The following is a 15,609-nucleotide window of genomic DNA, read 5'->3' as shown; positions in this document are numbered from 1 at the left end:
TCTCTCACACCCTTCCCTCTTGATTTCTGGCTATCTCTATCCAATAAAGAAAGAAAATTGGAAAGAAATATAAATTAGTGTTGGACCCTCAACCCCGAGGTCCAGGAGATCAATTCCCAGCATTGGGGGGATTATCAGAGTGATGCCTTGATTCTCTCATTATTACATAAACAAACCTTTTTATACAAGAGAACTATGAATCATTTTCATAGTGTGGGTTAAAAAAAAAAAATAGTAGAGTGGTCCAGGAGGTGGCGCAGTGGCTAAGGCACTAGACTGTCAAGCATGAGATCCTGAGTTCGATCCCTGGCAGCACATGTACCAGAGTGATGGCTGGTTCTTTCTTTCCTCCTATCTTTCTCATAAATATATTAATTAATTTTAAAAAATAGTAGAGGGGGGTCACAAGGACTGGCGTAAGGATCCTGGTTCAAGTCCCTGGCTTCCCCTCCTCTCGATTTCTCTCTCTCCTATCCAGCACCATCAAGGGCAACAAATTGGGGAGAAAAAATAGCCTCCAGGTGCAGTGGATTCATAGTGCAAGCACCGAGCCCCAGCAATAACTCTGGAGGCAAGAAAAAAAAATAGTGGAGTCCAGACCTCATCTATGCATAATTTCTCTGCTCCAAGTCACTTTATTTTTCCGTTTAGTTGAGCAAGAGACACTACATCATCAAAGCCTCCTCCCATGTGGTGCCAGGGCTCAAACCTGGGTAACGCGACAGTGCAGGCACCCTTCCCAGTAAGCTGTCTCTCTGGTCCACTAAATAATGTTTATATGCATTTGTGATTGAAAACAATAGCTTGAAAGGCCCATACTAAGGAGAGTAGCACTCTTCAGCTCGAGAGTAATCATTTTTATTGAATTATTCCCTTAATTTTGTTGGTTAATGTTTTGTCCCCAGTTACCCCCTGTCATCACAATACTGTAGATCAGCGAGTTGGTAGTGAGCATAAGAGCCTGAATGACTGCCCCACGTTTTAAACCCCTTATTAGAATGTATGACTGAACGTCAGTGCTAACCCTGGCCTTTTGTTGTCATTTGGGGCTTCACCACTTTGGGATGATGTTTTCAGATAGAGGGAAAGACACCAAAGCTTCTTCCAATGCAAATATTTCATAACAGTGAAACACATAAGCATGTAAAAACTAACTGTGTACTTATTATAGACATTCATGAACCTCACACCTTTTCCAAAGTTCAGACGTTCAGGTAAATCACTATTAATTTCAGGCATTTGGAAAAGAATTTGATAAACACTTTGGGAGAGGAGGCTCTAAGCTTTCTGGAATGAAGCTCCGTGACTTCACTGATATCACCAGCTCTCTCCTTTCAAGCATGTACAGAGACTCAAAGCCACCTGGGAATTTGAAAGAATGGTCTCCCTGGATGAGTGAATTCAAGGTGGAGTTCTTAAGAAATGAGCTAGAGATTCCCGGTGAGTAAATCTCAGGGATGAACAAGATGGTACTTTAGAGGGGAGAGGGTCACAGGAAGAACTTTCAGGTTCTGAAACAGTGATGTCAGGATCTTGAGGGTTTTTTTGTTCGGTTGGTTGTTTTTTGTTTTTTCCTAAGATTTAAAATGTCACTATTTTCCATCATCATGAAAGAAAACTCAAAATTGCTATGAAGTATTACACTTTGCTACATAGTCATCTCTTATTCTTGATTATGAACAGTGTTCAGAAAAACTGGTAAATCATAGATTTCTCCAGTGAGCACGCCATGCTGTGTTTTAAATAACTTATGAGAAGTATGATACAGATGTAGATTCTGGTCCGATATTGAAATGGTAAGGTAAATAGCTTGCCTTTAGGAAAAGGACTATAATATTGAGAACAGAGATACAGCACGTTGAACAAATATGAACAGAAGTTTTCCTTTAAAAAATGCTTTTCCATTTATCAGTTGGTGGGAGCTTAGAGAACCATAGCATCGCTCTGGCACATGTGATGCTGGTGACTGATTTTAGAAGCTCATGTTCCAGAGTCTAACCCTCTACCTACTGCACTGCCTCCCAGCCACACAGCAGCCATATATATATATATATATATATTCCACACCCCCCAAAAAAGTTTTAATCTGGTTAGTTCTCATTCTAGTGAATAAAAAGGAAAGAATAGAGTAGGAGAAACACTTGTCTTTGTTAATAGAAGCTGTGCATTGCATATGAAGTAAGTTTCTAAAGAAGCATTTAAAGCACTTCTTCTTCTTCTAGCGTTTGCCCTTCTTCCGTAGCCAGTCAACAGTGTCAGGTTGAGCCTGATGTAAAGTTTCAAGACCTCCTTTGAATCTGGAGAGGTGGCAGTCGTTGACTATGTGGGTTAGAATTGGAAGCAGGGAGCTGGGTGGTAGTGCAGCGGGTTAATCGCTCGTGGCGCAAAGCATAGTGACCGGAGTAAGGATCCCGGTTCAAGCCCCTGGCTCCCCACCTGCAGGGGAGTCACAAGTCACAGTGGTGAAGCAGGTCTGCAGGTGTCAGTCTTTCTCTTCCTCTCCCCTCTCTGTCCTATCCAACAATGACAACATCAACAATAAAACAGCAAGGGCAGCAAGAGGAAGGAAATAAACATTAAAAAAAAAATTGGAAGCAAACTGAGAAGTATTGAGAAGTAAAAGCATGGGGAAGAGCAGTAGATAGAGGCTTGAATTTCAAAGCATGAAGTCTCAGGTTCAGTTCCCAACACTGCAAGAGTACCTTTTTATCTCATGAATGTTTTTTAAAAACAAAAATTTTTAAGACTAAAATGAGTCATTATCAGGAAGGAAAATGAGAAGAAAGCTGAACCAAGTAGAAGGAATCACTTCTGACTAACTTGGCATGGAGGTGGTGAACTGAATGTAGTGTGTACACATGCCTAAAGCTTATCTTGCCGTTATAATGCAATGATGTCAGTTCAATATTTTTAGAAGGAAAGGAAACCTAAGTTAAATTTTCAATGAAAACTCAAAGTGAAACATTTTGTTAGAATAACATTTATTGGGAACCCTAGAAGTGGCACAATGAGTAAGGCACTGAACTTAGAAGCATGAGTTTCCAATTTTGAATCCCTGGCACAGCATGTGGTGTAACGATGCTCTGGTTCTCTGTGTTGTATTAATAAATTTTTAAAAATAAAGATGTATTCATTAGTGAGAGAATTAGAACATCACTCTGGCAATATACAGTGCCAGGGATCAAACCAGGGATCTTGCACCTGAGAGTCCAGCACCTTATCTTCAGCGTCACTTCTCAGGCCCTTAGATCAGTCAGTCAGTGTGTTTTAACAAGCTATGCCTAAGTGATTCTTCTGTTTCTCAGGTCAGTATGATGGCAAAGGGAAGCCCCTACCTGAATACCACGTGCGAATCGCTGGATTCGATGAGCGGGTAGGTGCCAGCATCAGTGACCCCGATCATCACTGTTAGATTAGTGTGTGTGGTATCTGCTTCTTCAGATGAAAATGATAGGGTTGTTTTGCTAAAGAAAATATAGCTTCTAGGGAGTCGGGCGGTAGCGCAGTGGGTTAAGCGCATGTGGCACAAAACGCAAGGACCCGAGTAAGGATCCCGGTTCGAGCCCCCAGCTCCCCACCTGCAGGGGAGTCACTTCATAAGCGATGAAGCAGGTCTGCAGGTGTCTGTCTTTCTCTCCCCCTCTCTGTCCTATCTAACAATGATGACAACAATAATAAATACAACAATAAAAACAATAAGGGCAATAAAAGGGAAAATAAATAAATAAAATAATTTGAAAAGAAAATATAGCTTCTCATGTTCATCTCAATTCCTTTACTGTACTTATTAATATAATGTTTCCAGTTTTTTATTTAATAGTTCTATTGAAGGATGTAAAGGATCAGCTATAGGGGGCTGCCTCATCCAGTAGAGTGTACACTTGACCTTACTAAAGGAAGCTTCACAAGTGGTAGAATGGTGTCTGACTTATCAAAAAAGTCTTCTGGGGGTGGAGTTGTCATGCAAGCATGGAACTCTAACAATAATGCTGGTGACTTTTAAAAGAAAAGCACATGTGTGTATTCATTATAAAATAAATGCAGAATCAAATTGAATTAACTACTAAAAAGTAAGCATATAAAAAATCTATGAGCAGTGCTCTGTAATCAAAAGAAAGTGTTTCTGTGGCCACGGCAGTGATGTGATGGGCTTGTCTCTGAGACTGCGTCTAAAACTCTTTCCTGAATTTTTGTAGGTGAAGGTGATGGCTTCTATCAGGAAGCCGAAGCGCATTGTTATCCGAGGCCACGATGAGCAGGAGTACCCCTTCCTGGTGAAGGGCGGTGAGGACCTGCGGCAGGACCAGCGCATTGAGCAGCTCTTCCAAGTCATGAACAGCATCTTGTCCTCAGATGCTGCCTGTGGCCAGAGGAACCTGCAGCTGAAAACCTACCACGTGGTCCCCATGACCTCCAGGTCCTACTCCACACTTGTGGGCATTTCAGTGCTGTCGGATTCCTCCAAGAGGCCGACTAAAGGCCACTTGGAAGTTAGACTTCCTGTGTGGTAGAAGCCCACTCTAGAATTTACATAATCATGTGTAATTAATGGCTGTAGTGTTTTTCAGGCTCAACCAGACCATAGCAAATAGCATTCTATGTCTGGACAGCAGGAGAGGCCCCTTTTAAATTACTCTGTCATGTGCAATGCCAAAGATAAAACTCAGGGCTTTAGGCACTGTACCACCTCCCATGACTTTTTCTTAAAGAGGGAGAGAGAACTAGAGTATCACTTATTTATTTATTTATTTATTTTTCCTTTTGTTGCCCTTGTTGTTGTTGGATAGGACAGAGAGACACCTGCAGACCTGCTTCACTGCCTGTGAAGCCACTCCCCTGCAGGTGGGGATCCGGGGCTCGAACCTAGATCCTTATGCTGGTCCTTGTGCTTTGCGCCGTGTGCGCTTAACCTGCTGCGCTACCGCCGGACTCCCAGAGTATCACTTTGGCAACTGTGACACCTTTTTTTTTGTTTTGTGACAACGGACTTGGTGGTCATGCACAAGCCCTTAGTGCCCCCGTATAGTGGGGAAGTTTCACAAGAGGTGGAATAGTACTGCAGGTGTCTCTTTCTGTCTCTATCAGAGACACAAACAAAAGCACTGTTGGTCTTTGCCGTATGGTGGTGCCAGGGATTAAACCTAGGGTCTTAAATATGCAAGGCTGACGTGCTACGACTATGCTATCTTCCCAACCTTCCATGCTTTTTATTGTAGTATAAGGAAAAATCTTCCTTTCATTCAACAGGACTAAAGAGCAGTTTGCACTTCCGCTTATATATTTTGTGCTCTCCTTTTCAGAATAGGATTAATCGAATGGATTGAAAATACTTTGACCTTGAAGGAGCTTCTCTTGAATACCATGTCCCAGGAGGAGAAAGCAGGTTACCAAAGGTAACATGGAGACTGGCTACTCTCTTTCTGTTCTGTCTTGATGTGCACCCAGGCCTGCAGCCTCCCAATATCAACTCATTCTGATTCACTTTTCCTATGCCTTCTGTTGCTAGGGATATTTGGGGACCCCCTTGACCTAATTAGTAGACCAGCAGGGTTATTAGTGCTGAGGCTGAGTGCCTGCAAGACTCCACTGGTCCCTGGTGACGTTTTTCTTTTTGATGGAGACACCTACCACACTGTTCCACCACTTACGAAGTTTCTTTCCCCCCTTGCAGATGGATGCTCATGCATGGAACCATCGATCACCAACACTATTTGCATATTTCTCCACATTTTTTTTTTATCCTGATAGACACAAATACCTGTAGCACTGCCAGTGAGGCTTCCCTGAGCTTGAGCCTAGATCCTCTAAAGTATTAACTTTGGAGCTGACAAGACAGCTCACTTGGAAAGTGCACTGCTTTACCATGTAAGCGACAGGTTCAAGCCCAGCCTGAAGAAAACCTTGGTAGTATGGGTCTCCCCCCACCTCTCCCTCTATCTGAATTAAAAGCCTGGAGTAGTGAAGCCCCAGAGATGACCCTCCCCCAAAAAATTAACTTTGGGAAAGGAAATAATACCACTATTAGTAGCTAGCATTTGATTAAACTTCTGTGTGCTCAGCCCTATTCTGTTATTTTTAGATGTGTATGAAGTAATTTATTTCTTACATCCGTCTACAAGGTGAGTATTTTTACTACGAAGCCTATTGATGAGGAAGCCAGAGAAGTATCTTGTGATGGGATCACACAGCATGTACATGTTGTAACTAGGATTATTGGTGATCACTCCTAGATCATGATATAGATGCCTTATAGTTTCTAAAGATTAAGGTTTTTGTTTTTCTCCTTCAGACTGGGAAAAGTAGCACTGCTTTAAAGGTTTCCCCTGTGCAGTGGGAGCTGGGTTCAAACCTGGCAAAGCAGATGCCCTCTATAGGTGAGCTATCTTGTCAGTCTTAATGAGAAAGAACCAGAACACTACTGGAAAAATGCAGTGCTGGGAATTGAACTCAGGACCTCACATGCAAATCCTCTACTCTACTGCCATATCAATACATACATTTTTTTAATCAGAAGGTCAATTTGGTTGTTTCCGCATAGAAAAGTAAGGACAATGTTGACAGACATTCTGAAAGGAGAGGAGATGCTCATGGTTAGCTCTAAGGCTAATTTTCATTTCCAAAGGGGGTGCTTGCTCTCTTTCGAGGACAGTGAGCAGAGGAGCAGTTCTTCCTGAGGTTGGAAGTTCCGGCTCTGTCTGTACTGTTCAGACCTGAAGGGTGGAGGGAATCAGTAGCAAGTGCCATCAACCCAGAAAGTAAAAAAAAGTACTTGTTAGGAGGAGAGTTGTACAAACTGCTCCCTAGTGCTTTATTAGTCAACACCCAGTCTTCATGTCACTGCTCTAATCAACTTTTTCTGATAGGAAGACACCACTGAAGCCTTCCCCAATGTAATGGGAGCCTAAAGAATGGGAGTCTTTTTGCATAACTGTATTATGCTGTCTCCTTGCAAACCTCCCACCACCTATCTTTTGAAAACAGGGTGCTTCTGGCCACTTAATACTAAGTTCATCACTTTTTTTTTTTTAAGATTTCCAATCTAAAGAGTTTCATCCCAACTGAAAACTAAAGAAGTTTAGATTACAATGGCATGATCAGTTTATGAAATTGATTTAGTAACAAATCAGAAAAGAGTCATCTTAAGTGGCTGAACTACTGAGGAACATGTGGATTTATTCTATCTTTAAGGCTTTTTTTTTTTCTTTTAAGAAAATTTGTTAACACTTTTGGCACAAATCCAAAAGTGGTTAGACCTAGAAATGTCCCATTATTTCCATCTGCCCAGATACTGCCTTGTTCCTTTCCTGTTAAGTATTATTGAAAACAGCTTTTCAAATTCACTGTCATTTAAGAAAAAGACTTTGTTGTCTTTAATTTATATCTGTGTACTGGAAGCAGTGAAGAAAGAGTGTGGCTGTGTTTTTAGATCATGATGAAAGAGACTTAATCCATATTTCACAAATAATTTCTGGGTCTTTTTGTGTGTTAGTTGTAATATAACTCAAATATCTATTGCTACTTTTTTCTTCTTTTTACCCACCAAGATTATCACTGGGCTCCATACCTGCATGATTCCACTGCTCCCAGCGGCCACCTTTAAATTTTTTTTTTTTTTACTGTTGTAATTATTGTTGTTGGATAGGACAGAGAGAAAGCCAAGACACCTGCTTGTGAAATGATTCCCCTGCAGGTGGGGAGCCGGGGGCTTGATCCGGAATCCTTATGCCATGTGCGCTTAACCTGCTATACTTCTGCCCGACTCCCCTTCTTTTTTTTAAAGATAGAGAAGGAGAAAGCAAAGCACTGCTCCACCATTTGTAAAGTTTTTCTGTCTAAGTGCTTGCACACAGTGGCCAGGGGTTTGAACCCAGGTTCTTGTCCATGGTATACTGTGCTCTACAGGGTAAGGTATATCCAGCCCCTCTCTTGCTGTTAATGTTCTTTTCTAGCACCAGAGTTGTAGAATTATATGCCTAGGTCATAAATAGCTTACTCTGGTCTTTTGTGTATTGTTGCTGATTGTCTTGTGCCTGAAGTTTTTGCTCAGGAAATAACCACTCCTAAAGAAACCAAAGCTAGGAGTGACCATTGGGATGCCAGAATCACTGGAAATAGGAGTAAAAGTCACATTTCCCTCCACATTTTTACTGTTTTCAATGAATTCTGGTGATCTTTGCCTCTGAAATTATAAGATGCCGATTCTTTTTTTTCCTACTTGTTAGTGATTCCAAAGCACCATGTTTTGAATACAAAGACTGGCTGAGAAAGATGTCAGGCAGAATGGATCTTAGCGCCTACACGTCAATGTACAAGTAAGTGTTGCCACTTAAAGCTGTGTCTTTACTTGTCTTGGAGATATGACCAAAATATAGCTTTGACATTTTGGTTTCAAAATTAAGACCCTTTAGCAGCGGGGGTAGAGAGGCTATTGGGCTGTCAAGCATGTGTCACCATGAGGTTCAATCCTCAGTACCACTGTAAGCCAGAGCAGTGCTTTAGTCAAAACAAAGTAAAACCTCAAGGCTCTAGATGTCTCCTCTAATCAGATGTCTCCTATCATTTAACCACAGGAAAGCAAATCGGACTGAAACAGTCATATCTTTCAGAAAAAGAGAAAGTAAAGTGCCATCCGACCTGCTAAAGTAATTGTATTTTGGGATGTACAGCCTTAAAGGGGTTGGGGGGAGGGTGGACAGAGCCCATAGCAACCATGCCCCCTTCCTGCAGGCGGGCCTTCATGGCCATGAGCACGGGCCCCGAGGCTTTCCTGGCTCTGCGTGCCCACTGCGCCTGCTCTCATGCCCTGCTGTGTGTCAGCCACTGGGTGCTAGGCATCGGGGACAGGCACCTGAACAACTTCCTGATCAGCATGGAGACGGGCGGTGTGATCGGAATCGACTTTGGACATGCATTTGGATCAGCTACACAGGTAGGCCTGTCTAGCCCCGTAAAGCAGGTTAGACTTGTTCAGGACATTTCAACACACCTGTGTGAGTGGATTGAAATTAAAGAAGAAATGAAGGGGGGTGGGAGCTCAACCAGTAGAGTGCCCACTTTACTATGTGCAAGGACCGGGTTCTAGACAGGAAAAGGGAAGCTTCATGCAGAGATCTTGTGTTCTCTCTACAAAAAAAAGAAGCGTCACAGCTGGGAAGATGGCTAGTGTGATAGAGCGTTGGACCCCCGTGACTGAAGCTCCTGCATACTAAGTAAAATAAATCTTAAGGGGAAAAAAAAATTGTTAGTCTGCCAGGAACAGTGGAATTGTGCAGGCTCAAAACCCTGATGGGCCAAAGGACATTAGTGCTGCAGTTTTTGACCTATGCATCTGGTTATAAATTTGAGGTTAGGCTTCAAAGATAGCATAATGGCCACGCAAAAGTTTTCATGCCTCAGGCTCCAAGATCTCAGACTCAGTCCCCAGCACCACTGTAAATGTAGTAGTGCTCTAGTTTAAACAAATCAGATTTGACTGTCTTACGCTTTTAAAGGATAGCTTCTAGGTCAGAGTCAATGTATTTCTATATAAAGGGAGGAGATAGGGCAGTTATGTGAAGTCCTCAGATCAAAAATGCTTTGTAAAGCTGATTTATGGGAGAGAGAGTGAGCCCAGAGCAGTGTTCCCGCAGATGTCACCACTTGTGCATTCTACCTCCTCCCTGGCCGCAAACTCAACATTTTCAATCGTACTTCTATATCCTGTGTCCGTGTGGTGGAACAGGTTTTTTGCTTTACAGGGATGACTGACTGGTTCCCTCTGTGTAGCTGACTTCAAGTAAAGAGAAAGTCTCATTTTCACATAGCGTGAAGACTAAGTGGGAGGCTCTTCTGTTGGTGCCTGTTGCTTTGAGGCAAAGTGACCTTACTACTGGCATGTTTTTTTTCTCTCTCTCTCTCTAGCTACCAGTCCCTGAGCTGATGCCTTTTCGCCTGACTCGCCAGTTTGTCAACCTGATGCTGCCTATGAAGGAAACGGGCATCACATACAGTGTCATGGTTCATGCCCTGAGAGCCTTCCGCTCCCGGCCCGACCTGCTGCTTAGCACCATGGATGTGTTTGTCAGGGAGCCTTCCTTCGACTGGAAGGTAAGGCCACTTCTGTGTATGTTTCCTGTGCTTTTCCCTCTATCCCCTCCAGCGAGATGTAGAATCCCATCAGATTGTGTTCACCAAAATATTTACATGGCTTTATACAGCATTTCTCAGAAGGAGCATACACAAAAACCAGACAATCCTTTTTTTGCCACCAGGGCTATCACTGTGGCTTTCTGCCTCTATGATGAATCCACTGTGCCTGGCAGCATTTTTTTTTTTTAGAGAGGGAGAGAGAGACACCTGCAGTACTTGCTTCCCCCCTACAGGTTGGAATCAGGGACTCATACCCCGCTATTCTACCACCCCAGACAATCATCTCTTAAATCTCAGGTAGTCTTTGTAAGGAGACACTTTAATCCTCTTCAAGTTCATCATCACTGTTAGGTGTACTGTCAATTTAAAAATATGTCCAAAAGCTCCAAGTTCACCACCAAGACCACTACTTGTTTAACCTATGTGATTATATATATATGCTTTCATAAAAAGCCAAGAAAAATCCCATTCTTTTCCTTTAGAATTTTGAACAGAAAATGCTGAAAAAAGGAGGCTCATGGATTCAAGGGATAAACATAGCTGAAAAAGATTGGTACCCCCAGCAGAAAATACATTATGCTAAAAGAAAATTGGAAGGCGCCAATCCAGCAGTTATTACTTGGTAAGTTATTACTTGTTTAAACTAAGTATTTCTAAAATGAAATGCAGAGTATTTTATATTTAACCTTTGACAATAGCACTAGTTTTATTGTTAAAGCAGAGCGCCACGCAGCTCTGATTTATAGTGGTATGAGAGATGGAACCTGGGACATCTGAACCTGAGGCACAAAAGTCTTTTTTGTAAACCATTACGTTGTCTTCCACACACACTTTTTTTTTTTCAGAACCAGAGCTTTGCCCTGCATCCAAGCCCAGTGAACTCTTTCTCTGTGGCCCCAGAAGCATCATTGTTGAGACCATGACTTATAGAGAAGGACTTCTAATCTGGGCACAGGTCTATATCCGTGAAACTGGTGTCCTTGACCTGTGACTTTATAGACTTCAGTTCAATTATAAGGATATTTTTACATATATGAGGGGTTTATAAAAGGTGTGGAGAATGCAGACATGATCCTATTACATGACAACTAGATTAGACTCTAAAAATTGATTCATAAGAAGGAAAAAGTTAGGTAACCATCTGTGATTTTATTTCTTTTTTTGCCCCCCCAGGGTTATTTCTAGGGCTCAGTGCCTGCAGCATGAATTCATTGCTTCTGGAGGCCCTTTTTTTTTTTTTGCCCTTATTGTTGTTGATGTTCAATAGGACAGAGAGAAGGGAAGATAGACACCTGCAAACCTGCTTTACCACCTGTGAAGCTTTTTTAACTAGAACACTGTTTAGCTTTGGCTGATGGTGGTACAGGGGATTGAACCTGGGACTTTGAAGAGTCTCCTTGCGTAACCATTATGCTATCTGCCCGTGGGTCATTGACACAAGTGTGGAAGCCAAAACTAAGTAAGAAAGGGTAAATCTTCATGAAAAGACAAATTTCATCTAAGTCAACTTTTTTTTCTTGCCACTGGGGCTACCTCTGAGCCTACATGATGCCACTGTTACTAGTGACTTTTCTTCCCCTCTCCTCTACACAGAGGGTGAGAGACACTGCAGCATCTCTCATGTGGTGGCCCAGGGACTTAAAACATTCTGTACGTCACAGGATCCTATCAAGAAAGTCAAAAGAACAACCCAAAGAGAATATAGTGCTGACTAGCAGCTTATATACAGAATCCCTGTAACTTAGAAGAAACACAAATAACCACATGGAAGATACTTATTAGTCAATAAGACAAAGAGAGAAAGATAGGAACCTGCTTCAGTATTTGTGAAGCATCCCTGTGCAGATGTGAGCAGGGGCTCAAACCAGGGTCCTTACACACAGTACAATGTGTGCGCCACTGCCCAGCCTCCCACAGATTACCATAATTTTAAAAAATGAAATAGTTCCTGGATCATGATGGTGGAGGAGGACGTGAAGGGGGTTAACGTGCTGTACAGAATAATGTTGCACATGTACGAACTACTACTATATTTACTGGTGGCTAAAACCTCTGTCCCAGAAAGCTAGCTTACCCAGATAATGTGCATGCAAACCAGCTTCTACCCCCCCCATACATTGAAGGCAGCTGTGCTCTTTTTTTTTTTTTCGTTAAGTGAAAGTTATCACAGTGAAGCCTCAATGGTAACAAAAATACAACGAATTTTAGGGAGAATGTGGAGCCCTAATGTGCTGCTGGTGGATATGTGAAAATAATCAGGCATTTCCTGAAAAAGTTGAACATATAATAACCATTTGACCCGGCCAGCAATTCTAACCCTAAGCACACAAGCAAGAGAAAATGCTTTACAGAGGGAGCATCTGGATAGCAGATCTAGGAGTACAGGCAACAAAGCACAGCTAATGCATGTCATTTTGTATTATGTTTCCCAGTGATGAGCTACTTCTGGGCCATGAGAAGGCACCTGCCTTTGGAGACTTTACAGCTGTGGCTCGAGGAAGCAAAGATCACAACATTCGTGCCCAGGAGCCAGAGAGTGGACTTTCAGAAGAGGCGCAAGTGAAGTGTCTGATTGACCAGGCAACAGACCCCAATATTCTGGGCCGAACTTGGGAAGGATGGGAGCCCTGGATGTGAGGTCTAGGGGAGCCTACAGATTAAAACGCATTGAGTGGTTAGACATGTCCTAAATTTTCATTGATGAACTGATTTTTCCCGAAGCACTAGAGAGAAGGAATCAAGTTAGTAATACAGTCTTGGAACATAGGTTTGATCAAGATCATGAATGAAAATGTTAAACCAAATCTTACAGTTCTGAGAGATGTAATAGAAAAATATATGACCACAGTCATACACATTATACATCAAGGAAATAACATCACATGTGCTACCAGCTGTCTTAATAAATGCTGTAACTGGATATTCCATGTCGTGTTCTCATTGGTAATCATGGCATACTGGAAAGAACATGCAGAAGACAATCATTAAGACTTTATAAGAGTAAAGCCAACAGACACGTAAGAACAATATTGAAAGCTATGAAGAGACCTTCTGGTTAAAAATGACATTTCATGAAGCAGTCTTGGATCCAAGTAGAAAAATCAAGTGCCAAGTTAGGAAGGTCGATAAATGCACTTTGCTTCCCAGGCTAGGGGTAATCAGAATTCCAAGTGTGACATAGGGATAGCACAAAAATCTCCATCTGAAGTGAATTCCATCCTTGGAGAGGTGTGGAATCGTGTATTTAAGAAGAAAGTTTCTATTTACAGAATCTCTATCCCGCCACATACTTGAAACTGTTTAAAGCTTAACTTTTTAAACTTTGCTATTGTTTTTTTATATATATTTATTTTCCCTTTTATTGCCATTGTTGTTAGGACAGATAGAGAAAGACAGACATGTGCAGACCTGTTTCACCGCCTGTGAAACAACTACCATGCAGGTGGGGAGCCGGGGGCTTGAACAGGGATCCTTACGCCAGTCCCTGCGCTTCGTGCCACGTGTGCTTAACCTGCTGCGCTACTGCTCGACTCCCTTTTGCTATTATTTTATGCAGACATTTATATTTGGAAACTCTTAAAAACAGTAAAGTTTTTTTTCTAAAAGTAGTTTATAGCTCAGTTTCAAAAGCAGAATATTCATATTATAAAATATTTTTATGGGGGTCCGGCGGTAGCACAGCGGATTAAGCACACATGGCATGTGTAAGGATCTCAGTTCAAGCCCCCAGCTCCCTGTCTGCAGGTATCTGTCTTTCCTTTCCCCTCTGTCTTCCCAACAACCAATGACATCAACAATAATAACCACAACAAGGGCAACAAAAGGGAGAAAAATGACCTCCAGGAGCAGTGGATTCGCAGGCACTAAGCCCCAGCAATGACCCTGGAGGCAAAATGTGTGTGTGTGTATTCTGATAAAATTTGTATCCCCACCCTCTCACTTCCTAAAGATAATGACCATAGTTCTTAGAAAGTTTGCTTCTGATGACTTTTTTGTTTTGCAAGTTCATGTATTCTAGTTTTCAAGATTGCATAAAACTATCCAGTAGTTGGCTATTTTATCTGAAAGGTGGGTGGGAGGAATGAAAATTTTACAATGGTTTTGCAGTATAGTGAAATTTCAGGTGTATAAGGTTCACCACACCCACCTCCAAAGTTCTAGAATCATTGCACTATCACAGTGACATCCCCTGCCCATTCCGAGAGCCTATGATCATTTTATTTTTGCCTCCAGGGTTATCACTGGGGCTCAGTGTCTGCACTATGAATCCACTGTTCCTAGAAGCATCTTTTTTTTTTTCATTGTTGTTATTGGACAGGACAGAGGGGGGAAGAGAAAGATAAGACACCTGCAGACCTGTTTCACTGCTAGTGAAGTGGCCCCCTGCAGGTGTGTGTGTGTGGTAATCCATGTGCTTTGCACTATATATACTACCTGGCCTCCGAGCCTAAGATTTTATTGTATTTTTCCAGTTTGAAGTAACCGTTTTGGGGTTGGGTAGTGGCACACCTAGTTGAGTGCACGTTACCATGTTTAAGACCCCAGTCCCCACTTGTAGTGGGGAAGCTTCATTAGTGGTGAAACAATATCTGCAGGTGTCGTCTTCAATAAAAGTAACTTTAAATGGCTATCTGTCACTGAAAGTTACAGCATGACTGCATAAAAGGAAGTTGGCATGACAATGTGTGTGTGTCAGTTGAAAATTCTTGTCTGTGAGGCTGTGTGAGGACATATCCAACTGAGTGGACATGCTACCATATGCAAGGAGCCAGGTTCAAGCCCCTGCTCCAGCCCTGCAGAGAAGACCCTTCATGAGTAGCAGGTGTCTTTCTCTTCCCCAGCCTCGATTTCTCTTTACTGTCTTTACAAAAAAATCCCACCATGGGGAGTCGGGCGGTAGCGCAGCAGGTTAAGCACAGGTGGCACAAAGTGCAAGGACCGGCGTGAAGATCCCAGTTCAAGTCCCTGGCTCCCCACCTGCAGGGGAGTCACTTCACAAGCGGTGAAACAGGTGTCTTTCTCTTCCCTTCTCTCTGTCCTATCCAACAACAATGATATCAACAATAATTACAATAAAAAAAAAAAACTCCCATCAGAACTGTACACAGCATCTATGAAACATTTTGCACAATTGCTCATTCATTGCCTTGTGTGTGACCCAGGTTCAAGCCCAGTCCCCACTGTACTGGTGGTATGTATGAAAGTTGGCCAGAAAAGGTGAAGCAGTGGAACAGAAAACAAAAGAAAGTGATGAGTCTGAGAATGGCTGACTTAGAACTAGTCTTCAATCCATGTCTTTGTAATCAGAAGCTGTCTTTGAGAAATTAAGACTCTGGTGGCACAGTAGATAAAATGTTAGACTTTCAGGTGTGAGGACCCAAGTTCAATCTTTGATATCACATGTGCCATAGTGATGCTCTTTCTCTGCTAGGAATATATTATTTACTTAGCCTTTTTTTTATATCACAGAGCTTTTAGTAA

General features: G+C 42.2%; 1 protein-coding gene across 1 annotated transcript in view; it reads left to right on the top strand.

Moving 5' to 3' along the window:
• The window catches only part of LOC103122411 (protein kinase, DNA-activated, catalytic subunit), a 94,175-nt gene extending 81,369 nt beyond the window's left edge, over positions 1–12,806 (top strand). Inside the window, exons 39-48 of the mRNA XM_060202189.1 lie at positions 1,236–1,440; positions 3,306–3,373; positions 4,197–4,417; positions 5,301–5,393; positions 8,223–8,312; positions 8,571–8,642; positions 8,728–8,929; positions 9,901–10,086; positions 10,611–10,750; positions 12,561–12,806. Of these exons, the coding sequence (XP_060058172.1) occupies positions 1,236–1,440; positions 3,306–3,373; positions 4,197–4,417; positions 5,301–5,393; positions 8,223–8,312; positions 8,571–8,642; positions 8,728–8,929; positions 9,901–10,086; positions 10,611–10,750; positions 12,561–12,765 (1,482 nt within the window). The 3' untranslated portion in view covers positions 12,766–12,806. The remainder of the gene's footprint in view (positions 1–1,235; positions 1,441–3,305; positions 3,374–4,196; positions 4,418–5,300; positions 5,394–8,222; positions 8,313–8,570; positions 8,643–8,727; positions 8,930–9,900; positions 10,087–10,610; positions 10,751–12,560) is intronic.
• Positions 12,807–15,609: the final 2,803 nt, after the last annotated feature.

The sequence above is a fragment of the Erinaceus europaeus genome, chromosome 1, assembly GCF_950295315.1.
Source record: "Erinaceus europaeus chromosome 1, mEriEur2.1, whole genome shotgun sequence".
Lineage (NCBI taxonomy): Eukaryota > Metazoa > Chordata > Mammalia > Eulipotyphla > Erinaceidae > Erinaceus > Erinaceus europaeus.
The sequence above is the reverse complement of the archived record's forward strand: the minus strand, read 5'-3'. Positions and strand labels throughout refer to the sequence as shown.